This window comes from Lutra lutra, chromosome 14 (assembly GCF_902655055.1).
Source record: "Lutra lutra chromosome 14, mLutLut1.2, whole genome shotgun sequence".
Taxonomy (NCBI): domain Eukaryota; kingdom Metazoa; phylum Chordata; class Mammalia; order Carnivora; family Mustelidae; genus Lutra; species Lutra lutra.
The window spans coordinates 73,779,257-73,806,228 of NC_062291.1; the positions used below are offsets into that span (position 1 = coordinate 73,779,257).

Below are 26,972 nucleotides of genomic sequence, written 5' to 3' on the forward strand. Positions count from 1 at the left end.
TACTCCCCACTGAGAAGGGAGCTCGATATGGGGCTCTATCCCAGACCCTGGGATCATGACCGGAATGGAAGACAGATGTTTAACTGACTGAGCCACCCAGGAATCCCTGAAAGTGCTCTTCTTTTTTAATGTACGCATTTGTTACTTTTAGTTTTCTCTTTGAACTAGTTTTGTTGCATACCATTAGTTTTGGTATATAATTTTTTCATTTTATTTTGTCTCAACATATTTTCTGATTTCCCTTTTGATCCATTATTTCAGAAATATGTTATTAAAATTCTACATATTTTTAACTTTTAAAATTTTCTTCTTCTATTGATTCCTAGTTTTATTCTGTTGTAGTCAGAAAAGATAACTGATATGTTTTCAGTCTTTTCAAATTTGTTCTTCTTAAATTTGTTAAGACTTGTTTTGTGACCTAACGTGATATATTTTGGAGACTATCTCGCATGCATATGAACAGAATGTGGATTCTTATGCTGTTAACGTGGAATTTGTTTCTGTGTCTGTTAAGCACTTGTGTTTTCTAGTGTTGTTCAAGTCCACTTTTTCTGTATTGATTTTCTCTATGAATATTCTATCCATTGTTGAAAATAGGGTACTGTAGTCCCTTACTGTTATTCTACTTTTTTTATTCTTCCCTTCAGTAGTGCCAATGTTTGTTTCTATATTTAGTTGCTCTCATATTGTGTATATATACATTTATCATAGTTATATCTTCTTAATTAATTGATCCATTTATCATTATATAATGTCCTTGTTTGTCTCTTGTTAAAGATTTTGACTTAAAGTCTGTTTTTGGCTCATGTAAGTATACTACTTCTTCCTTCTTTTGTTTCTTATTTTCATGGAATATCTTTTCCAATCCTTTCTCTTTTAATTGATAAGGGTCCTTAAATCTGAAATGAGTCTCTTTTAGATAGCATATTGTTGGTTTTTTTTTTGTTTTTGTTTTTGTTTTTAAATTCAGTTGTCCACTATATGTCTTTTGATTGCGGGGGGTGTTAATGGGTTTATGTTTAAAGTAATTATTGATAGGATAGGACTTACTATTGCCATTTTGTTAATTGTTATCTGTCTTATATATTTTTTGTTCCTCTTTTTTCCTCTGCTGTCTTTTATTGTGCTTTATTGATTTTTTTGTAATGATACGCTTTGATTTCTTGCTCTTTTTCTTTTATCTTCTATATGTATTTTCTTTGTAATTATCATGAGATTTATTTACAATACATTGTAGTTATGGCAGTATTTTTTAAGCTGTTAATACATAATTTCAATCACATACCAAAAGTCTATACTTTTACATTTGTCTCCCCTCTCACTCTGTCATTGATGTTTTTATTTTTTTATTTTTTTAATTTTTTTGTAAAGCAGATCTTGTGGTGATAAGCTTCCTCAGCTTCTGTTTGTCTGGGAAAGTCTTTATCTCTCAACTTTTCTTTCTTTCTTTTTTTTTTTTTAAAGATTTTATTTATTCATTTAACAGACAGAGATCAGAAGTAGGCGGAGAGGCAGGCAGAGAGAGAGGAAGGGAAGCAGGCTCCCCACTGAGCAGAGAGCCCTATGCTGGGCTGGATCCCAGGACCCTGAGATCATGACCGGAGCCTAAGGCAGAGGCTTTAACCCACTGAGCCACCCAGGTGCCCCTATCTTTCAGCTTTTCTAAGAACAGTTTTACCAGGAATTCTATTCCTGGTCGGTATATTTTTCCTTTGAAAACTTTTAATTTGTTATCTCAATCCTTTATTGTCTGCAAAATTTCTGCTGAGAAATCCACTCATAACCTTATGGGGCTCACTTGTATGTGATCAGTCACTTTGTTACTGTTTTTTTTTCCAAATTCTGTCTTTGACTTTTAACAATTTGATTTGATTTCTTTGGGTTCATCTTCCTTCTGTTTTCTTCAGGTTCATGAATCTAGATGCATATACTTCTTGGATTTTAGGCTATTATATTCTTAAATAAGATTTCTGTCCCTTTCTTTCTCTTCTTTTTCTTGGACTTTTATAATACATATGTTGGTTTTTATTGAAGTATTACATAAGTCCACTAGGCGTTCTTCACTTCTTTTCTTTGCTCCTCTTACTATGTAACTTCAGATAATTTGCCTTATTGTTCACTGATTCTTTCTTCTGCTCAGTCAAGTTTGTTGTTGAGCCTTTATATTGATTTTTCTTTTTTTAACTTAAGTTACTGTATACTTCTGTGGTTCTTTTATTAGTTCTCTCTCTGTTGAGATATTGACATTTTGTTCATATATTGTTTTCTTGATTTCATTTAATTATCTTTCTGTGGGTCTCTTATTACTCCCTTACTTCTTTAATATAATTATTTTAAATTACTTGCCAGGCAATTCTAGAGCTCCATTTATTCAGGGTTACTTACTTGAAATTTATTTTGTTGCTATGGTTGTGTCATATTTCTCTAATCCTTCATTTCCCTTGTAGCTTTGCATTGGTGTCTGTGCATTTGAAGAAACAATTGCTTCTCCTAGTCTTTATAGACCAACTTTAAAGGGAAAAACCTTCATAATTCAACCTAGCTAGAGATACTGGGAGCATCTGAAAACTTTTCTATGAATGATCATGTTCAACTCTTCCTTCCTCCTAGGGGATAAGTCTTAGTTTGCATGTCTTCTCTCAATTTCAAAGAGCCATTCTGGCTATAGTGAGCTGTCTACCTTTTCCCCTTGGAAAGTGCACAGAAAATTCAGGGTGTTGAATGCACACCCCATTCATTCTCCCTTCTGAAGGAGAAGACTCAAGAAGACTTATGCACCTTCTCCCAGTGTTGCAGAGCCATGACAGCAGCAGTAAGCCACCCACTTACATTCTTTATTTTTAGCTGCTGTCAGAAGGCTGAACTATGCTTGTTCTCTTAGTGCTCTGGATGAGGTAAAACGGAAACAGACCTTTTGTGCAGTGCAATGAAAGGCCAGGGATGTTGGATATATGCTACACTCTCCCTTTTCCCTGAGGGAGAAGTCATTAGCTGAGATGATCTCTCTAATGCTGAGTGCTGCCCTGGGGCAGGGGCTGAAATGGGTAAAGTGAAATTGTTCTTCTTATCCATGATAATGTGGCTATGGTTAGTTTTGTATTAATCTTTGGTACTGCAACTTTTAAGCTGGATTTTGATTCTCTCGTAAAGGTATTTTGGTTCATATAACATTGTTAAATCAGTGTTTTGATGAAGAGTAAGTGTTGGTACTTACTATTTCACCATCTTGCTGATGTCACTCTCTATTGCTGTGTTTTTTATTATATATTAATTTACCTTTTAATCCATATAATATTTTTAAAATTAAACTAAATTTATTTATTTATTTATTTATTTATTTTTGAGAGAAACAGCGAGAGAGGGAACACAAGCAGGAGGGAATGGGAGAGGGAGAAACAGGCTTCCTGCTGAGCAGAGAGTCTGATGCAGAGCTCCATCCCAGGATCCTGGGATCAAGGCACTTAATGACTGAGCCTCCCAGGTGCCCCTCCATTATCATATATTTTAATAGTTTATCAAATAGATGAAACTTCAGAATATATCCTGCCATTTGCTAGGTTCTTTCCTCTAAAGTATTTTCTTTGATTTGCCAATAAATAACATAATTTCTTAAATTTTCTTTTACAGTAAAATAGGGTCCCTTTTCTCAAAAAGTAGAACAGTTCATTTTATGTTACTCTTTATTCCTTAGATTTTAAGGAAATGTCTATATTCTTGGGAATATATCAGAAACTACATTCTTCAGTGTGATAAGAAAGCTTTATAACCACCACTGACTTCTTTTTTATTGTAAATATACATAAAACTTATCATTTTAACCATTTTTAGATGGACAATTCAGTGGCATTATTACATTCACACTGTTTTACAGTCATCACCACTATCCATCACCAAAATTTTTTTTATCATTCCAAACAGAATTTCTAAATCCATTAAGCAATAATTCCTCATTTCTTCTCCCTGTAACCCTGTTATTTTACTGCCTTTATGAATTTGTATATTCTAAGTACCTCATATCATACAATATTGTAACCATACAATATTTGTTCTTTTCTGTTTGGCTTACTTCATTTAGCCTAACATTTCCAAGACTTATCTATGTTATAGCATGTTATCAGAATTTCATTCTTTAACATTGGCCTCTTGAACGTTTAATACCAAGTAATTGGAGTGTAATTCCAAACTTAGGGACTTTGAAGATATAAGACATTAATATAATTTGGAATATCTGACTCAAAATATGGGTTTAGGGGTGTCTGGGTCACTAGGTGAGTTAAATGTCTGCCTTTGGCTCTGGTCATGATCTCAGGGTCCTGGGATGGAGCTCCCTGCTCAGCAGGGAGTCTGCTTCTCCCTTTCCTTCTGCCCCCTCCCCACTTGTTGTCTCTCTCTCTCTCTCTCAAATAAATAAATAAAATCTTTACAATAAATATGGGTGTGAATAATATTTCTCACAATATTATCCATAGTGTCACACACGTAGGTCCAGATTAGCTGTAATTTAGTTTGCTTCTCTCCTGACCGTCCTTTCCCTTTTCAACTTCCTGAAATTCTTGACTGCTTCCAAATGTCATAGCTTTCTGTTTTACTTTCTACTATCTTGTCCCAATTGAAACCAAGAGCCCAGACACATTTTCTTTGAAATGATAGGATGCTAAACTATCATGAGAGTGGCCATTAAGAATGCTTATGACATCATTATATCTAATTATATAAATATAACTTATACCTAAAATGATATTCAACCTTGAACAGTTACTGAAATTAATACAGATTAGTGGTCAGGGCTTCCTACTTATCCTACATAAAAAAAAAAAGTAATAAATAGGTACCTTAATTATTTATGCATTTCTTACATTTTGACAATAGATTTAATTCTAACCCATTTTTACCTTAAAGTTCTGGTTTATGTATTTTATATATTTTTTTTCACTACAAAAATGTGTGTATAATAATACAGTATGCACCTAAGAAGAAATGTTTCAACAAAACAATAATATTACATTGCTGTAAAATTACTTTGGACTAACCCAAATCTGTATCATTTAGCTATTATCTACAGGTCAACAAAGAAAATCAAAATACAAACAATGAATTTCAGCAGCCTCTGGTTTACATACAGAAGGCTGGATTATAGTAGGGAGGATAAATGGGAAGTTGAAACTACCTTTGAATTTATCACCTATATGTTTTCATTAAAAAAGTAGAACTGACATCTATACTTAGTTGAATAATGACAAAATGTATAAAGTCTGAAATAGTGCATGGGCATAATTAAAACATAAAATATTATTTAGTGTAATTTGATTTTTTAACCCTAATATTTTCTTTCTTGGTAGTCAAACAAAAATTTGGATATTTCAATTAATGCATCAAACAACTTTAATCTCAACATTACATGGTCAGTTGGTTCAACAGGTAAGAGGATTTTGTTGTCACATGTCTTTCACATCTGTTTATGGAAGGTGTTCTAACATGGCCTTTTATTCTTAATTCAAATAATTGAAATAAAAAAATAAATGTCATTGTGCTGATTCAGGTAAAAATAATAAGTAGTATTATTAATAAAGTTTCATTCCTTTGTTAACTTTGTCCCTTATTCAATTAAAATTAGATGGGTAACAAATATTGTACACCACTTAAAATGGCAGTTTTATGAATTGCTATGATTTTAATTAAGATAGATTACTTCTTTAATGACTAGGGACTGAGATTTCAATTATTTGATTCACTATTGAAGCTATAAATTTAACTATTATCCTTAATATTGATACAAAACAATGATATTCTGTGCATGTTGATTTCTATTACTTTCAAACTTAGAAATATACTATTCCCTTTGTCAGCTTCAGTTCTGAGAGAAGGTTAAAAAAAAAACCTATACTTAATATGTCTTCCATAATAAGGTTTAAAAGTTGAAGTTTTTGGCTTTTAAAAAATGTAACCAAGTTGAAATATAAACTATGTTGGATTATAAAACAGTATGCTCACTTTTTTTTTTTTTTTGTATTTGCATCTTAGGAAATTCTATTCGGTTTTTTTTTACTATATCAAAGACATACTCTTACATCAAGTGTTGGAGTCTTATTTAAAGAAAATATGTGGATTCTCAGTTATCCATATTTGATTTCTGAAAATCAAGTCATTATGCTATTTTAATATGTAGAATCATGGAGATGTAGATTTCAAGAATGATAAGGTCTTTGCAATTCTAGAACGTACATTACATGTGTTAAAAATGAGAAGTTTGGGCAACCATATAGATGTTTTGTTACTGTGGTACCAAACATATAGTAAAATCTTGGTATTTTGAGCTTCACTAATTAAGAATTCATGATCGAACACTGGGCTTGCTCACTTGGTAGAACATGTATCTCTTGATCTTAGGGTTGTAAGTTCAAGTCTCATGCTGGGTGTAGAGATTACTTAAAAATGGAATCATTTAAAAAAAAGTAATTCATGAAAACTTGTGCTATTAATTTGAAATTTACTTTGGCACAATAAACTGACTCTGGAAGATTTTTAAAATTTGTTAACAAAAATATATAAAACCTTTGTAATTAGTTTAGAGCGGTCTTCTTTTTTTTTTTTTTTTTTTAAATGGAAGAAGTTGTTGTAACTTTTAGATTCCCAGAACTAAATCTCAGAAATTTTTATTTTGGGGGTTAGGAGATGGGGTCAGGAAATCTGCCTTTTTTTTTTTTTTTAAAGATCTTATTTATTTATTTGTCAGAAAGAGAGTGAGAGAAAGCAACACAAGCAGGCAGAGAGGCAGGCAGAGGTAGAGAGAGAGGCAGGCTCCCCGCTGAGCAAGGAGCCCAATGCGGGACTCGATCCCAGGAACCTGGGATCATGACCTGAGCCGAAGGCAGCGGCTTAACCCACTGAGCCACCCAGGTGTCCCAGGAAATCTGCCTTTTATAACAGCATCCCACATAATTTTGGAATAGGTGACGAATTTATTTCAACTGCTCAGTATACTAATTCTAAATATTTTTACTTAGTTAAGTAAGTAAGGTAGAAGTCTTGGTAAGATTGTTGGAAATGTTTTGTTCCATTTGGTTAATTTCAGTAAATACTTATTGAATATGTAATATGTGTTTAACTAATTGAACATTTAGCTCATGTTTTAAATTGTAGCCTCCTTTCAATTTATTCAAAGCAGTGATGGTTCAATTTGTGAGTAAGACAAATAAATTGATTTCTTTTCCATTTTCTAATTGGATTGAGACATATGAAATATGTCCTGATTTGTTTTGAGAGGCTCTGTGGAGTAGCAAATGGAAGGAGCTCAGTATCTGGAGCTAATATATATCTGAGTTCCAAAGAGGAATTTACCATTCAGTAGCTATAAACTTAACATTCTGAGGGTCAGGTTTCAATTTGAAAAATAGAGATGGAATACCTCTGGGATAAAACTGTTACTTGAAAAGAATGTAAAATCTCTACATCACTGCCTAGTACATAGCACTTAATCAGTGGTATCGTTTTTAAAAATGATTTTTTATACTATTTCCATTACATTTATGATGAATCTTATTTTATTTCTCCTTTGTCACTCTAAATAGTGAACAAGTTTATTTTGATAATTATGTTTTTATATGTACAGTTCTAAAAATTAAGTAAATATAACAGATATTTTCAAGTTCATAAAGATCCTTTTTTCCTAATATGAGTTTTAAAATTTTGTTATTATTATTTACATTTTAGCTGGAACAATATCCGGAGAGGAGATTCCTATTGTTTCCAAAACTAATATAAAGGAATACAGAGATAGCTTTTCCTATGAAAAATTTAACTTTAGAAGCAATCCTAACATTACATTCTATGTGTACGTCAGCAACTTTTCCTGGCCTATTAAAATACAGGTAAGTGTTAATAGTATTTAACATAATGCCCATTGAATATTTTCTTCACAAAAACAATGCTGTTATTGTTCAAAGTACTGATATGGATAAGATTTCTGTGTTTTGAACAACATGAAACATGTATTGACCCTTGATAAAAAAGGGTACTTAGAATGTCTGATGATGTGTTTATTTGTTTTTTGACTTCGAGATCTATTGGTTTAATGTTAATTACAGTTTTCTTTTCTGGTAACAATGGAGTGCCAGTGAGACAATATTATTTCACCTAGTTTATACTCTAACTGAAAGGGTAGGAAAACAGAATCCAAGTACAGGAAGTTTATCTACATAGTTTCGAAGTTTAAGACCCAGCACAGGTAGAAGATAGGTCAAGAGTAGATGGTTTTCTCCTTCTTTGTATTAGCTCAAAGGGAAGGTTTTGGCCTGATTAAAGTACAGGTGGTAAGTTTGAGGGCTGGTGTCCAGGAAAGGAGTGAAAAGCTGGCTATTTCTTGAGACTGGACTTTGCAAGAGACAGCAGATCTGCTCAGTCTCTGTGTCCAGGCTTTTGACGCCTTTCACAGTTATGAGAGCCATGGAAAAATGTGCTCGAGTATTCCTCAGGGTCTCCAAAGGAAGACAGAACCAGATTCTGGGTTTAGAATATCACAGCTGCCCTCTGGCCTAGGCAGCATGTTTCTCCCTTTCTCCTTTATTTTTCCTTTTTTGGGGGGGCAAAATCTAGTGAAGGGCAAAATCTTTGCTGCTTTAACACTTCGTTTTCCTGTGGCCCAGCAATGAAAACTGTCAGTTATGCAGTCAACACATTATCTGTCCTACCTTCAGATTGTGACACTCGATTGCCTTACATTTCTAGTTTACTGGTTCTCAAAGTATGGTCCCCAGATCACGAGCAGCTGTGATAATGAACATTTTTTAAAAAAATGTTCATGCTAATGATACTGACTCAGTAAAAAAAAAAAGTACTAATTTTTCAATGAAATTGTATTCTAAGAAATGCATCAAAACTTCAGATAACTAGATTGGGTTTTGTGATAAATTGTGAACTTCATCTGAGGGTTAGATACTCTGTTCTTAGAGCTCTACTTGAAATTATTTGTTTAGAATCTCATTTTTGCTTTATTACATACTGAACATAATTTAAACTTCATTAAAAATTTAGGGTAAGCAGTACTTAACAGTTCTTTAAGATCCACTACCTCTCATTGTTGGTTTCTTTAGGCTACATATAGATGTTGGATATTTCTTTCCTTTTTTTAAAATTAAAGTTGTATATTTCATTTTTTATTGTGTTTCGTGATAGGCTGCCAAAGGCTTAGATTTATGGCTAGGAAACATTTAGGATGTTCTTTCTATCTTGAATTAGTAAGGGTTTGTGTTCTTTATGTATGCTTTTATTAAAGAAAAGCCTATATGTTGTAATGTTGGATTTGTTCATATTTCATTCTTTTATGACTGATTATTTGATTAGATTGAATTCAAATTAGTATATGGGATAGTTCCTATGTACCAAGCCCTGTGCTAGGTCAATATGTTTTAAAATCCTTAAGGGGTGCCTGGGTGATTGATTTAGATGCTAATACGGTCAGAAAATGCTGGAAATATTTTGACCTTGAGGATGTTGGATGCATCATTTTATTTTCTAGAATTTTTACAGAAATATGAATCATATTTCACTTGGTATATTCAAATTATGATTAAAGGCATCCAAAGGGCTCATCTATTGAGCTTATTAAGTAGTAATTAAATTAGATATAACTGTTAAATCTTAAATAGTTTCATGTACTTCATGTCTTGGTTATCTATTTTATTTTTAAGCAAATTATATCATTATTATTGAATGTTAATGAATATTTAATGGTTAAAATTAAATTTTAAATTGAATTTTCTTTTGAGAATATACTAGTTCTAGAAACCACACTAGAATTTGTATAATAAAGTTGAAATATTCTACTCTCCCCAAATAATAAAATTTAGAAAGAAAGTAACTGATGGTTAACATAGTTACAGCCTAATTCCTACTCTTTGATTTTAATCATTACATTAGGGCACCCGGGTGGCTCAGTGTATTAAGCCTCTGTTTTTGGCTCAGGTCGTGATCTCAGGGTCCTGGGATAGAGCCCCACGTCGGGCTCTCTGCTCAGTAGGGACCCTGCTTCCCCCTCTCTCTGCCTGCCTCTCTATCTACTTGTGATCTCTCTCTCTCTGTCAAATAAATAAAATCATTTAAAAAATCATTATATTAGTTCTGAGGAATATGTCATATTAAAGCATATGAGTACATGTGTTTGTTTATAGGATTATAAAAAACTTTAAGTTATTAAACATAAAATAGTAAAGTTACTTCAATTGAGCTTTATTTGCAGTAGAATTGAAATACCCATTTTTAAAGGCTTTTAAATGCTCAGTCAACCTTGTTATACAGGGGTAAACTCCAGGTGGTCATTTTGTATTTTTAAAAATTTATTGTTGGATTTGATTTGTTAAAATTTGATTAAGAACTTTTATACCTATGATTACGAAGGGTATTAGTCTATAGTTTTCTATTGTTGTAATCTTGTTTGACTTTGTATCATGGTACTGCTGGCCATATAAAATTAGGAAATATTTCCTCTTAATTTTTTGAAAGACTTGTGTGGAATTGATATTACTGTTTTTCTTAAATTTGTGGTAGAATTCAACATTTAATGTATTTGGACTTGCAGTTTTCTTTGTGGGAAGGTTTTAGTTAAAAATTCAATTTCTTTAATAGATTTAGAGCTTTTTTGGTTTTCTGTTCTTCTTGAATAAGTTCTATCAGTTTGTGTGTCTCAGTTATATTTCTCCCATTTGATTTAACTTGTAGAACTTATTGGTAAGATTATTAATAATATTTACATGTTATCCAGTGGATATCACCACTTTCATTTCAGGTATTCATAATTTGTTTCTCCTTTCTCTCTTTTTCTTTTTTTTTCCTTGATCAGCCAGAGAGTTATCAGTTTCACTAATTTTTCTTGAGGAAACAAATGGTTTCATTTGTTTTCTCTATTTTTTCTATTTCTTTCATTTCTTCTCATTATTCCCTTTCTTTTGCTTACTATGACATTAATTTGCTCTCCTTTTTCTGTTTTTTTGAGATGAATACTTTCCAGTTTCCTTTTTTATTTCTTTCTTTGTCAGTGGAGTATTTAGAAGTGGGATATTTTATTTGCAGCTATTTGGAAAATGTCTAAAAATGTTTCTGTCATGTATTCCTAATTTAACTTCATTGTCACAGAACATATTTTGAATGATTTCAATTTCTTAAGTGAGACTTATTTTATGATCCAATGTGTTTGGCAGAATAATGGCTCCACAGAGGTAACCACATCCTAATCCCTGGTACCCGTGGATCTATTATCCTACATAAAAAAGGGGAGTCTGAACATCTGATTAAGGTTAGGGCGTTAAGATGCTTACCCAGGATTGCTAGGTAGATCCAACCTAATTAGCTGGGTCTCAAAGTAATGTTTGCTGCCTGAAATCAGGGTTGGAGAGGGATGTGCATACAGAAGAAGAGTTAGAGAGAAGCAGGATTACTAGCTTTGAATATGGGAGAAAGGGGAATCTAGATACTGGAAAAGTGGAGGAAACAGGTTCTTCTTTACAATACCTAAAAGGAAACACAGCCCTGCCAATACCTTGACGTTAGTCCATTGAAACCTCTATCAGACTGCTCACAACAGAGCTGTAGGAGTAAATATGTCAGATTTCTAACATACAGAATTGTGTTAGTAAATGTGTATTGTTATTTAAGCAACTAAGTTCATGGTAATTCCTTGCCACAGCAATAGAAAATGAATAAATCTAGTGTCTTAGTACATTGGACTGCCATAACAAAATAACACTGACTGGGTAGTTTATAAACAATAGAAATTTTTTGCTCACCATTCTGGAGGCTGGAAAATCAATATCAAGGCACCAGCATAGTCATTTTTCATTCATAAAGTAGCACCTTCTCACTGTATCCTCACATGGTGGAAGAGGATAGGGAACTCTGTGGGACTTCTTTTGTTGGAGCACTAATCCCTTTCATGAGGGATCCACACTTGTAATCTATTCACCTTCCAAAGGTCTTGCCTATTAATACCATTGCCTTTAAGAGTTAGCATTTGAACAGATGAATTTTGGGGCAGGGGCATAAACATTCAGATCATAGCATCCAGTATATGATCTATTTTAGTAAATGTTCCTTGGACACCTACAGAAAAATTACATTTTGCTGTCATTGGATGAGTTTTCTACAAATGTGAATTAGGTCAAGTTGGTTGATGGTTTTGTTGTCTTCTAATATTCTCATTGATGTTCTGTCAGTTTGAGAAATGAATGTTGAAATCTGTGACTGTAATTGTGGATTAGTTTATTCTTGCAATTCTATCAATTTTTACTTCATGTATTTTGAAACTCGTTTTTACTTTGATACATAAATGTTTACAGTTTTTATGTCTTTTTGATGAATTGATGACTTCATTGTTAGGAAATCACTTTCTGTATTCCTGGTAATATTTGCTCTAAAATGTACTTTTCCAGATATTATTATAGCCACTCTAGCTTAGTGTTGACTATAGCTAGAATGCTATAATTTTTTTTATGTTTTGTTTTTATTTAAGTTCTAGTTAGTAATATATAGTGTAATATTGGTTTCGGGAGTAGAATTTAATGATTCATCACTTATATTATCACGCAGTGCTCATTACAACAAGTGCCCTCCTTAATACCCATTACCCATTTAGCCCATCTCCCTAGCCACCACCTGTCCATCAAGTCTGTTTGTTCTCTATAGTTAAGAGACTCTTTATGGTTTGCCTACCTTTCTTTTTTTTTCCTTTCCCATATGATAATCAGTTTTCTCTTTTAAATTCCACATATGAGTAAAATCCTATGCTGTTGGTCTTTCTCTGACTGACTTATTTTGCTTAATATAATCTCTAGCTCCATCCACATCACTGCAAATGGTGAGATTTCATTCTTTTTAAAGGCTGAGTGATATTCCATTGCATATATATACACATACCACATCTTCTTTATCCATTCATCATCAGTCAGTGGACATTTGGGCTCTTTCCATTATTTGGCTGGTTATTGTTGATAATGCTGTTGTAAACATTGGGGTTCATGTGCCCCTTTGAATCAGTATTTTTGTATCCTTTGGGTAAACACCTGGTAGTGCAATTTCTGGGTCATAGGGTAGCTCTATTTTTAACTTTTTGAGAAGTATCCGTACTATTTTTCAGAGTGATTGGACCAGTTTGCATTACCACCAACAGTATAAACGGGTTCTTCTTTTTCTGCATTCTCGCCAATACCTGTTGTTTCCTGTATTGCTAATTTTAGCTATTCTGACAGGTGTGAGGTGATATCTCATTGTAGTTTTGATTTGTATTTCACTGATGATGAGTGATATTGAGCATCTTTTAATGTGTCTGTTAGCCATCTGTATGTCTTTTTTGGAGAAATGTCTATTCATGTCTTCTCATTTCTTAACTGGATTATTTGGTTTTGGGGTGTTGAGTTTGATAAATTATTTATGGATTTTGGATACTAACCCTTTATCAGAGATGTCATTTGCAGATATCTTCTCCCATGCAGTAGGTTGCCTTTTAGTTTTGCTGATTGTTCCCTTTGCTGTACAGAAGCTTTTTATCTTGATGAAGTCCTGGTAGTTTCTTTTTGCTTTTGTTTTCCTTGCCTCCCGAGAGATCACTAGTAAGAAGTTGCTGTGGCTGATGTCAAGGAGGTTACTGCTTGTGCTCTCTTTTAGGATTCTGATGGATTTCTGTCTCATATTTAGGTCTTTCATCCATTTTGAATTTATTTTTGTGTGTGGTGTGAGAAAGTGGTCCAATTTCATTCTTCTGCATGTTGCTGTCCAGTTTCCCCAACATTCTTTGTTGAAGAGACCATCTTTTTTCCATGGATATTCTTTTTTTTTTTTTTTTTAAGATTTTATTTATTTATTTGACAGAGAGAGATCACAAGTGGACGGAGAGGAAGGCAGAGAGAGAGAGAGAGAGAGAGAGAGAGAGGGAAGAAGGCTTCTCGCTGAGCAGAGAGCCCGACGTGGGACTCGATCCCAGGACCCTGAGATCATGACCTGAGCCGAAGGCAGCGGCTTAACCCACTGAGCCACCCAGGCGCCCTTCCATGGATATTCTTTCCTGCTTTGTTGAATATTAGTTGGCCATAGTGTTGTGGGTTCATTTCTGAGTTTTCTCTTATGTTCCATTGATCTGTGTGTGCATTTTTGTGCCAGTGCCATACTGTCTTGACCACTATAGCTTTTTAGTATAGCTTGAAGTCCGGAAGTGTGGTGCCTCCAGGTTTCCTCCCCTCCCCCGCAAGAGTGCTTTGGCTATTTGAGGGTCTTTTGTGGTTCTGTACAAATTTTAGGATTGTTTGTTGTAGATCTGTGAAAAATGTTGTTCATGTATTTTTGTGGGTTTCTTTTCATTTGTTTTTAAGATTTTTATTTATTTTTTTGACCGAGAGAGAAAGAGCGTGAGCACAAGCAGAGGGAGCAGCAGGCAGAGGGAGAGGGAGAAGCAGTCTCCCCAAGGAGGAGGGAGCCTGACTCAGGGCTCAATCACAGGATCCTGGGATCCTGACCTGAGCCAAAGGTAGATGCTTAACTGACTGAGCCACCCAGGCACCCATGCTGTTTGTATTTTGATAGGAATTGCATTAAATGTGTAGATGCTTTGGGTACTATAGACATTTTTTTTAATAATTTTTTTTTTATTTTTTATAAACATATATTTTTATCCCCAGGGGTACGGGTCTGCGAATCACCAGTTTTACACACTTCACAGCACTCACCATAGCACATACCCTCCCCAATATCCATAACCCCACCCCCCTCTCCCAACCCCCTCCCCCCATCAACCCTCAGTTTGTTTTGTGAGATTAAGAGTCACTTATGGTTTGTCTCCCTCCCAATCCCATCTTGTTTCATTTACTCTTCTCCTACCCCCTCGACCCCCCATGTTGCATCTCCTCTCCCTCATATCAGGGAGATCATATGATAGTTGTCTTTCTCCGATTGACTTATTTCGCTAAGCATGATACCCTCTAGTTCCATCCACGTCGTCGCAAATGGCAAGATTTCATTTCTTTTGATGGCTGCATAGTATTCCATTGTGTATATATACCACATCTTCTTTATCCATTCGTCTGTAGATGGACATCTAGGTTCTTTCCATAGTTTGGCTATTGTAGACATTGCTGCTATAAACATTCGGGTGCACGTGCCCCTTCGGATCACTACGTTTGTATCTTTAGGGTAAATACCCAGCAGTGCAATTGCAGGGTCATAGGGTAGTTCTATTTTCAACATTTTGAGGAACCTCCATGCTGTTTTCCAGAGTGGTTGCACCAGCTTGCATTCCCACCAACAGTGTAGGAGGGTTCCCCTTTCTCCGCATCCTCGCCAGCATCTGTCATTTCCTGACTTGTTAATTTTAGCCATTCTGACTGGTGTGAGGTGATATCTCATGGTGGTTTTGATTTGTATTTCCCTGATGCCGAGTGATATGGAGCACTTTTTCATGTGTCTGTTGGCCATCTGGATGTCTTCTTTGCAGAAATGTCTGTTCATGTCCTCTGCCCATTTCTTGATGGGATTATTTGTTCTTTGGGTGTTGAGTTTGCTAAGTTCTTTATAGATTTTGGATACTAGCCCTTTAACTGATATGTCGTTTGCAAATATCTTCTCCCATTCTGTCAGTTGTCTTTGGTTTTGTTAACTGTTTCCTTTGCTGTGCAAAAGCTTTTGATCTTGATAAAATCCCAAAAGTTCATTTTTGCTCTTGCTTCCCTTGCCTTTGGTGATGTTCCTAGGAAGATGTTGCTGCGGCTGACGTCGAAGAGGTTGCTGCCTGTGTTCTCCTCGAGGATTTTGATGGATTCCTTTCTCACATTGAGATCCTTCATCCATTTTGAGTCTATTTTCGTGTGTGGTGTAAGGAAATGATCCAATTTCATTTTTCTGCATGTGGCTGTCCAATTTTCCCAACACCATTTATTGAAGAGGCTGTCTTTGTTCCATTGGACATTCGTTCCTGCTTTGTCGAAGATAGGTTGACCATAGAGTTGAGGGTCCATTTCTGGGCTCTCTATTCTGTTCTATTGATCTATGTGTCTGTTTTTGTGCCAGTACCATGCTGTCTTGATGATGACAGCTTTGTAATAGAGCTTGAAGTCCGGAATTGTGATGCCACCAACTTTGGCTTTCTTTTTCAATATTCCTTTGGCTATTCGAGGTCTTTTCTGGTTCCATATAAATTTGAGGATTATTTGTTCCATTTCTTTGAAAAAAATGGATGGTACTTTGATAGGAATTGCATTAAATGTGTAGATTGCTTTAGGTAGCATAGACATTTTCACAATATTTATTCTTCCAATCCAGGAGCATGGAACATTTTTCCATTTCTTTGTGTCTTCCTCAATTTCTTTCATGAGTACTTTATGGTTTTCTGAGTATAGATTCTTAGTCTCTTTGGTTAGGTTTATTCCTAGGTATCTTATAGTTTTGGGTGCAATTGTAAATGGGATGGACTCCTTAATTTCTCTTTCTTCTGTCTTGTTGTTGGTGTAGAGAAATGCAACTGATTTCTGTGCATTGATTTTATATCCTGACACTTTACTGAATTCCTGTACAAGTTCTAGCAGTTTTGGAGTGGAGTCTTTTGGGTTTTCCACATATAGTATCATATCATCTGCAAAGAGTGATAGTTTGACTTCTTCTTTGCCAATTTGGATGCCTTTAATTTCCTTTTGTTGTCTGATTGCTGAGGCTAGGACTTCTAGTACTATGTTGAATAGCAGTGGTGATAACGGACATCCCTGCCGTGTTCCTGACCTTAGCGGAAAAGCTTTCAGTTTTTCTCCATTGAGAATGATATTTAGGTGGGTTTTTCATAGATGGTTTTGATAATATTGAGGTATGTGCCGTCTATCCCTACACTTTGAAGAGTTTTGATCAGGAAGGGATGCTGTACTTTGTCAAATGCTTTTTCAGCATCTATGGAGAGTATCATATGGTTCTTGTTCTTTCTTTTATTAATGTGTTGTATCACATTGATTGATTTGCGGATGTTGAACCAACCTTGCAGCCCTGGAATAAATCCCACTTGGTCGTGGTGAATAATCCTTTTAATGTACTGTTGAATCCTATTGGCTAGTATTTTGGCGAGAATTTTTGCATCTGTGTTCATCAAGGATATTGGTCTGTAGTTCTCTTTTTTGATGGGATCCTTGTCTGGTTTTGGGATCAAGGTGATGCTGGCCTCATAAAATGAGTTTGGAAGTTTTCCTTCCATTTCTATTTTTTGGAACAGTTTCAGGAGAATAGGAATTAGTTCTTCTTTAAATGTTTGGTAGAATTCCCCCGGGAAGCCGTCTGGCCCTGGGCTTTTGTTTGTTTGGAGATTTTTGATGACTGTTTCAATCTCCTTACTGGTTATGGGTCTGTTCAGGCTTTCTATTTCTTCCTGGTTCAGTTGTGGTAGTTTATATGTCTCTAGGAATGCATCCGTTTCTTCCAGATTGTCAAATTTGTTGGCATAGAGTTGCTCATAGTATGTTCTTATAATTGTCTGTATTTCTTTGGTGTTCGTTGTGATCTCTCCTCTTTCATTCATGATTTTGTTTATTTGGATCCTTTCTCTTTTCTTTTTGATAAGTCTGGCCAGGGGTTTATCAATCTTATTAATTCTTTCAAAAAACCAGCTCCTAGTTTCGTTGATTTGTTCTATTGTTTTTTTGGTTTCATTGATTTCTGCTCTGATGTTTATGATTTCTCTTCTCCTGCTGGGTTTAGGGTTGCTTTCTTGTTCTTTCTCCAGCTCCTTTAGGTGTAGGGTTAGGTTGTGTACCTGAGACCTTTCTTGTTTCTTGAGAAAGGCTTGTACCGCTATATATTTTCCTCTCAGGACTGCCTTTGTTGTGTCCCACAGATTCTGAACCGTTGTGTTTTCATTATCATTTGTTTCCATAATTTTTTTAAATTCTTCTTTAATTTCCTAGTTGACCCATTCATTCTTTAGAAGGATGCTGTTTAGTCTCCATGTATTTGGGTTCTTTCCAAATTTCCTCTTGTTATTGAGTTCTAGCTTTAGAGCATTGTGGTCTGAAAATATGCAGGGAATGATCCCAATCTTTTGATACCGGTTGAGACTTGATTTAGGACCAAGAATGTGATCTATTCTGGAGAATGTTCCATGTGCACTAGAGAAGAATGTGTATTCTGTTGCTTTGGGATGAAATGTTCTGAATATATCTGTGATGTCCATCTGGTCCAGTGTGTCATTTAAGGCCTTGATTTCCTTGTTGATCTTTTGCTTGGATGATCTGTCCATTTCAGTGAGGGGAGTGTTAAAGTCCCCTACTATTATTGTATTCTTGTCGATGTGTTTCTTTGATTTTGTTATTAATTGGTTTATATAGTTGGCTGCTCCCACGTTAGGGGCATAGATATTTAAAATTGTTAGATCTTCTTGTTGGACAGTTCCTTTGAGTATGATATAGTGTCCTTCCTCATCTCTTATTATAGTCTTTGGCTAAAAATCTAATTGATCTGATATAAGGATTGCCACTCCTGCTTTCTTCTGATGTCCATTAGCATGGTAAATTCTTTTCCACCCCCTCACTTTAAACCTGGAGGTGTCTTCGGGTGTAAGATGAGTTTCTTGTAGGCAACATATAGATGGGTTTTGTTTTTTTATCCATTCTGATACCCTGTCTCTTTTGATTGGGCCATTTAGCCCATTAACATTCAGGGTAACTATTGAGAGATATGAATTTAGTGCCATTGTATTGCCTGTAAGGTGACTGTTATTGTATATTGTCTCTGTTTCTTTCTGATCTACTACTTTTAGGGTCTCTCTTTGCTTAGAGGACCCCTTTCAATATTTCCTGTAGAGCTGGTTTGGTATTTGCAAATTCTTTCAGTTTTTGTTTGTCCTGGAAGCTTTTAATCTCTCCTTCTATTTTCAATGATAGCCTAGCTGGATATAGTATTCTTGGCTGCATGTTTTTCTCATTTAGTACTCTGAATATATCATGCCAGCTCTTTCTGGCCTGCCAGGTCTCTGTGGATAAGTCTGCTGCCAATCTAATATTTTTACCATTGTACGTTACAGACTTCTTTTCCCGGGCTGCCTTCAGGATCTTTTCTTTGTCACAAAGACTTGTAAATTTTACTATTAGGTGACGGGGTGTGGACCTATTCTTATTGATCTTGAGGGGGGGTTTTCTCAACCTCCTGAATTTTGATGCTTGTTCCCTTTGCCATATTGGGGAAATTCTCTCCAATAATTCTCTCCAATATACCTTCTGCTCCCCTTTCTGTTTCCTCTTCTTCTGGAATCCCAATTATTCTAATGTTGTTTCGTCTTATGGTGTCACTTATCTCTCGAATTCTCCCCTCGTGGTCCAGTAGCTGTTTGTCCCTCTTTTGCTCAGCTTCTTTATTCTCTGTCATTTGGTCCTCTATATCGCTAATTCTTTCTTCTGCCTCATTTATCCTAGCAGTGAGAGCCTCCATTTTTGATTGCACCTCATTAATAGCTTTTTGATTTCAACTTGGTTAGATTTTAGTTCTTTTTTTTCTCCAGAAAGGGCTTTTATATCTCCTGACAGGGTTGCTTTAATATCTTCCATGCCTTTTTCAAGCCCGGCTAGAACCTTGAGAATCGTCATTCTGAACTCTAGATCTGACATATTACCAATGTCTGTATTGATTAGGTCTCTAGCCTTTGGTACTGCCTCTTGTTCTTTTTTTTGTTGTGAATTTTTCCACCTTGTCATTTTGTCCAGATAAGAGTTTATGAAGGAGCAAGTAAAATACTAAAAGGGTGGCAGCAACCCCAGGAAAATATGCTTTAGCCAAATCAGAAGAGATCCCAAATTGTGAGGGGGGAGAAAGGGGATAAAAAGGAGTTCAGAAAGAAAAAAAAAAAAAGAAACTATTAAAAAAAGAAAGCGATAAAGAAAAAATATAAAAAGAGGAAAAAATATATATATATTAGATAAACTATTTAAAAAACGTTAAAAAAGAAAACGGTAAAAGTTAAAAAAATTTAGCAGAAGAAGAGAAAAAAGAAAAAAAAATTGAAAAAGAAAAAAAAATTAAATTAACTGCAAGGCTAAAAAATCATGGGGAGAAAGCCATGAGTTCCGTGCTTTGCTTTCTTCTCCTCTGGAATTCCGCCGCTCTCCTTGGTATTGAAACTGCCCTCCTTGGTAGGTGAACTTGGTCCTGGCTGGGTTTCCCGTTGATCTTCTGGGGGAGGGGCCTGTTGTAGTGATTCTCAAGCGTCTTTGCCCCAGGCGGAGTTGCACCGCCCTTACCTGGGGCCGGGCTGAGTAATCCACTCGGGTTTGCTGGGTTTGCTTTCAGGAGCTTTTGTTCCCTGAGCGCTTTCCGTAGAGTCCGGAGGACGGGAATGAAGATGGCGGCCTCCCGGTCTCTGGCCCGGAGGAGCCAAGAGCCCGGGGCCCCACTCCTTAGTGCGCCCTCAGAGAACAGCGCCCAATGACTCCCGTCACCCTGGCCTCCGGCCGTGCTCCGAGCTGACTGAGCCTGTGACCGGTTCAAGGCAACCCTGAGCTGAGAGTCACTCCTCGGCTCTGTCTCTGTAGCCGGCTTCCCCTTTCTAATTCCGGTAAGCTCTGCGACACTCAGACACCCCCGATCCTTCTGCGACCCTGCGGGACCTGAGGCCGTGCTGACCCCGCCTGGGCTTCACCCCAGTTAAGCCTCTGGAGCGATGTCCCTCAGCGGAACAGACTTTTAAAAGTCCTGATTTTGTGCTCCGTTGCTCCGCCGCTGGCCTGGAGCCGGCCCCTCCCCCCGCGGTCTATCTTCCCGTCACTTTGGATTCACTTCTCCGCCAGTCCTCCCTTTCAGATAGTGGTTGATTTTCTGTTTCTAGAATTGCTGTTCTTCTTCTCTTCAATCTCCCGTTGGATTTGTAGGTGTTTGCAATCTTTAGATAAGCTATTTAGCTGATCTCCCGCTACCCGAAGTAGTCTCAGCCTGCTACTTCTCCGCCATCTTGACTCCTCCCTCTACTATAGACATTTTAACAATATTTGTTTTTCTAACCCATTAGCACGGAATGTTTTTCTATTTCTTTTTGTTCTCTTCAATTTCTTTCATAAGCGTTCTCTAGTTTTCAGAGTACAGACATTTTACCTCTTTGGTTAAATTTATCCCTGGGTATCTTGTGTTTTTTTTTGTGGTGCAAAAGTCAATGGGATTGATTCCTTGATTTCTCTTTCTGCTTTTCATTATTGGTGTATAGAAATACAACAGATTTCTGTATGTTCGTTTTGTATCCCGAGACTTTACTAAATTTGTGTCTCTGTTTTAGCAATTTTTTGGTGGAGTCTTTTGGGTTTTCTACATAGAGTATCATGTCATCTGTGAACAGTGAAAGTTTGACTTCTTCCTTGCTTATTTGGATGTCTCTCATTTCTTTTTGTTGTCTAATTGCTGAGGCTAAGACTTACAGTACTATGTTAAGTAACAATGGCAAATTATAGAAGACTGATGAATCACAGACCTGTACCCTGGAAACAAATAATACATTATATGTTAATTAATTGAATTTAAATAAAAAAAACAAGAGTGAGACAAAAAATGAGAGTGGACAATAAACCTGTCTTGTTCTGGACTATAGAGGAAAAGCTCTCAGTTATTCCCCATTGAGGATATTACCTGTAGGTCTGACATATATAGGCTCTATGATATTGCGGTATGTTCCCTTTATCCCTACTTCGTTGATGGTTTTTATCAAGAATTGATGTTGCACTTTGTCAGATACTTTCTTTGCATCTATCGAGAGGATTATATGGTTTTTGTCCTTTCTTTTATTAATGTGTATCACATTGATTTACAGACATTGAACCACTCTTGCAGCCCAGGAATAAATCTCGCTTGATCGTGTTGAATGATTCTTTTAACCTGCTGTTGAAATTGTTTCGCTAGTATTTGTTAAGAGTTTCTGCATCTGGAGCGCCTGGGTGGCTCACTTGTTAAGCGGGTGCCTTTGGCTCAGGTCATGATCCCAGGGTCCTGGGATCGAGACCCACTTGGGCTTCCTGCTCAGTGGGAAGCCTGCTTCTCCCTCTCTTACTCCCCCTGCTTGTGTTTCCTCTCTCTCTGTGTCCCTCTGCCAAATAAATAAATAAAACCTTTAAAAAAAAAAAAAAAGAGTTTCTGCAACCATGTTCATCAGGGATATTGGCCTGTAATCCTCCTTTTTAAGTGTGGGGTCTTTGGTTTTGGAATCCAAGTAATGGTGGCCTCACAGAAGGAATTTGGAAGTTTTTCTTTCATTTCTATTTTTTGGAGCAGTTTGAGAAGAATAGGTACTAATTCTATTTAGATGTTTGGTAGAATTCCCTTGGAAAGCCTTCTAGGCCTGGGTGTTTTTTGATTTATCGATTCAATCTCATTGCTGGTTATCTGTTCAAATTTTCTCTTCTTCCTGTTTCAGTTTTGTTAGTTTATACCTCTCTAGGAATTTATGTAATCCAGATTGCTCAGTTTGCTGATGTACATTTTTTCATAATATTCTCTTAAAATTGTGTGCATTTCTGTGGTGTTGGTTATGATCTCTCCTCTCTCATTCATGATTTTACTGATTTGGCTGCTTTCTGTCTCTTTTTGAAAAGTCTGGCTAGGAGTTTATCAATTTTAGCAGTTCTTTCAGAGAATAAGCTCCTTGTTTCATTGATCTATTCACTGTTTTTTTATTGTTTCCATATTTGTAATTTCTGCTCTAATCTTTATTGTTTCCCTTCCTCTGCTAGATTTAGGCCTCATTTGCTGTTCCTTGTTTAGCTTCTTTGGGTGTAAGATTAGGTTATATATTTGAGATTTTTCTGGCTTCTTGAAGTAGGCTGGTATTGCTATATTCTTCCCTTTTAGGACTTCCCTTTTAGGATGTTTTTTAACTTCCATGTATTTGTGGTCTTTCCAAATTTTTTCTTGTGTCTGACTTCCAAGTTTCAAAACATTGTGGTCAAAAAATATGCATGATATGATCTCTGTCTTTTTGTATTAGTTAAGGCCTAATTTGTCACCCAATATGTGATGTATTTTGGAGACTGTCCATGTGTACTCAAAAAGAATGTGTATTCTGCTGCTTTAGGATGAAGTGTTCTGAATATTTCTGTTAAGGCCGTCTGATCTAGTGCATCATTCAAGGCCCTTGTTTCCTTGTTGATTTTGCTTAAATGATCTGCCCATTCCTCTAAGTGGGGTGTTAAAGACCCCTACTATTATTGTATTATGATCAATGAGGTCTTTTTTAATCTTTGTTATTAATTGATTTATATATTTGAGTGCTCCCAAGTGGGGGCATAAATATTTACAACTTTAAGATCTTCTTGTTGGATAGACTTCTTTATTTTGATATATAACTCTTCTTCATCTCTTGTTACAGTCTTTGTTTTAAAATCTAATTTGTCTGATATAAGTATGGCTACTCTGACTTTTTTTTTTATCTCCATTAGCATGATAAATGGTTCGCCATCCTCTCTCTTTCAATATGCAGGTGTCTTTAGGTTTAAAACGAGTCTCTTCTAGGCAGCATATAGTTGGGTCTTTTTTTTTTTCCATTCTGATATCTTATGTCTTTTGATTGGAGTATTTAGTTCATTTTCATTCAGAGTGATTATTGATAGATATACATTTATTGCACTTATATTACCTGTTAAGTTGTCTTTTCTGGAGATTTTCTCTCTTCCTTTCTAGTCTTTGTTGATTTTGGCCTTTCTTTCCCACTCAAAGAGTCCCTTGTAATACTTCTTTCAGGGCTGGTTTAATGGTCATGAACTCTGTTAGTTTTTTTTGTTTGTTTGTTTGTTCTGTCTGGTAAATTCTTTATCTTTTCTTCTATTCTGAAAGACAGCTTTGCTGGATAAAGTGTTCTTGGTTGCATATTTTTCCCATTCAGCACATTGCATATATCATGTCACTCTTGTCTGACTTCCCAAGCTTCTGCGGAGAGTTCTGTTGCTAACTTGATTTGTCTTCCCTTGGAAGTGAGGGATTTTTTTTCCCTTGCTGCTTTTGGAATTTTTTTTTCCTTATCTCTATTTTGCAAAGTTTATTATGATGTGTCTTGCTGTTGGCCTGCTTTTGTTGAGTTTGATGGACATTGTCTGTGCCTCCTGGATTTGGATGTCCTTCCCCCCACCCCAATTAGGGATATTTTCCGCTATAATTTGCTCAAGTAAACCTTCTGCCTCTCTTTCCTTCTTCTTCTGGTACTCCTGTGATGCAATGTTATTACACTTTATGGAGTCTCTGAGTTCCCTAAGTCTACATTTGTGATCCAGTATTTTTCTTTGTCTCTTTTTTTCAGCTTCATTATGTTCCATTTTAATCTTCTGTATCACTTATTTATTTATCTCCTTTTCCATCTTTGTGGTTGTTACACCCAGCCATTTTTGCATCTCTGTTATAGCATTTTTTATTCAATCCTTAGTAGTTTTTAGGCCTTTTATCTCTGTGGTAAGAGGCTTCATGGTGTCTTCCAAGCATTTCTCAAGCCCAGCTACTATCCCAGTTGTTGTTTAAAATTCTGGATCAGTCATATTACATACATCTGTTTCAATTAGATTTCTGACTGTGACCATTTTTTTTCTTTCTTTTGGGATGAATTCCTCCATCTTGGCATTTGTCTAGGCTTCTGTCTTTTTGTTGTTAGAAAAACCTATTTTGTTTCCTGCTCCAGAGAGTAATGCCCTTATTAAGAAGAGGTTGTAAGATGTCCAGGACCTAGTGTTTCAAGAAGTGTTATTGGTATATGCACTGTGCTGCTATGTTATGGCTGTTCTTTCCCTCAGGTCATTCCTCTGCAGAGTTTCTCCTTTACCTTGGCGGGGAGTGTTTTCAGCTTATCCAGTGTGTGGTGAGTTTTAAGGAGGTGTACTCTGGTCTGCTTGTTAAAAGGGGCCTGATATTTTTTCCACTAGATCTGAAGCTTTGTAGCACTCTCTGGTGAGTAGACTTGGTGTATGTGGGAGTTTGTGCTGGTCCTCTGGGGGAGGGGGCCTGTTGCTCTGGCTCTCAGGCACCCTTCCCCTAGTACAGAACCACCTGCATAGTGCAGGGTAGTGGGGCTGCTGTACGCATGTCAGGCCTCCACTGTGAGCATTGTGCTGCTCACTGAAGTCCATCTGTGCTGATGGGTGGAGAAGAAATTGGTGCTCTAAAGTTCCGCTCTAAAGAGTGGAGTTTGTGCTTGCCACTGTCCAGCAAGCCCTCAGAATAAGCAGTCTCCCCTCATGTGTCCTAGGTGTCCTTCCGATCTGTGCCTGCACCCTGTCTGTGTTCCAGCTATCTGCCCACCTGGCAGCACAGTTCACTTGTGTTCTATCTCAGGCATGCCAGCTGAGTTTCAAAACTCCAAATTTTAGGGGCCTGGCATGTGCAGACCCTTGCTGATCCTCTCGGGGAGTCTCATTGCACTGGGACCACTGCTTTTTTTGTCTCAGAAGGATGGTCAGACAAATGCACAGGAAGTAGAAGTTTTAAAGTAAAGAACAGCAAAAAGCCACAACCAGGTTAGCTGCCCTCAGCAGGTGTCTCTGCCCCAGTGCTAATGAACGGGACAGGGTAATGGTGCCCCCAGTCTCTTTTATCTCCTGAGAGGCACTGCCACCTCTCCCAAATGTACTCCAAGAACGAACCTTCTCTCCCCATATGATGCAAGCTATCCTCAGATCGTGCTGTCTGCTCCCAGGTTTCTCCCCTTCTTTTCCACTGTGGCACCACTATACCCATGGGCTCAACACCTCCTACAATGCAAACTTCTATAACTAGTCTTTCAGCTCTGCTCGTTGTAAAAACTCATGATAATCAACTCTTCTCATTTTCTCAGTCAGTGGTTTTGGGAAATTGTTTTTCTTTGCAATCCCCTGTGAGCTGCTCTCTCTCCCTCTCTCTACTCACTCTGTGATCAAGGCTCCTTTTCCTCCACAGCAATCCCGATACTTTTTTCCCCAAATCTTGTGTCTGCACCTCCTACCTTCCATGATGTGGCCTCTTTTCTTCCTCTACTTGTGCAATGTGTTCTCTCAGTCCTCAGACCAATTTCTTGGGTGTTTAAACTGATTAGATATTTATCTAGCTGTGTTCTAGGGACAAGGCAAGCATAGGGCCGCCCTACCAGTCCACCATCATGACTGCCTCTGTAGAAAACTCTAGAATGCTATATCATTTTTCATCCTTTTACTTTAGTTTATTTTTTATTTTATATTTAAAGTGGGTTTCTTTTAGGCAGCATGTTGTTTATCCAATCTTAAACCATGTACAGATGATACACATATAGTTATATCTTTGGGTTTTAATCTTATTATTATTTGTTTACTATTTTTCTTTTGTTCTTCATTCTTCCTTTCTTCCTTTTGTCTTTTTTTTATTATTTTTTATGATTTCATTTTATCCTCTCTTTTGGTTTATTAGCTACAATTCCTTTTTTGTTCTTTTAGTCATTATTTTATAGTTCATCGTATTTCTCATACTTTTCATTGACTAATTTCAGGTAATATTACATTACACTTCTTTTGTATCTTAATTCTGAAACAATATACTTTCATTTTCATCTTGCTGGGATTTGAGCCATTGCTGAGTATGTTTTACTGCTTCTTATATTAGAAAATCCACACTACACTGTTACTATTTTTTATATAGTCAGTTATATTTAGATATATTAAAAATAAGAAATAATCTTCTACTTTACCAGTGTATTAACTCTTTTCAGTATTCATCTTTCCTTTTTTTCCTTTTTGTAGATCCAGATTTCTATCTGGTATCATTTTCTGTGTAAGGACATAGACATTTAACACTCTAGTGTAGATCTGCTGGGAATGAAGTGTCATCAGTCTGTATTCTGAAGACATCTTTATTTTACTTTTTCAGAGGTTGAAGAATTCTAAATTGTAGATTTTCTTTCTTTACTTAAAAGTGTTTCTCCACTGTGTTTTGGTTTGCAGTATTCTTAGTGAGAAAACTGCTTTTAATCTTATTCTTTGTATGTAATGGGTTTTATTCCTCTTTCTGCAATT

At 36.2% G+C, this 26,972-nt stretch overlaps 1 protein-coding gene across 6 annotated transcripts in view; it reads left to right on the plus strand.

Annotated features, from left to right (window-relative positions):
* The window catches only part of ATRNL1 (attractin like 1), an 817,982-nt gene that overhangs the window by 300,315 nt on the left and 490,695 nt on the right, over positions 1-26,972 (plus strand). For all 6 annotated transcript variants that reach the window (XM_047702609.1, XM_047702610.1, XM_047702611.1 and 3 more), the window contains exons 23-24: positions 5,340-5,418; positions 7,711-7,868. In XM_047702609.1, coding sequence (XP_047558565.1) covers positions 5,340-5,418; positions 7,711-7,868 — 237 coding nt within the window. The remainder of the gene's footprint in view (positions 1-5,339; positions 5,419-7,710; positions 7,869-26,972) is intronic.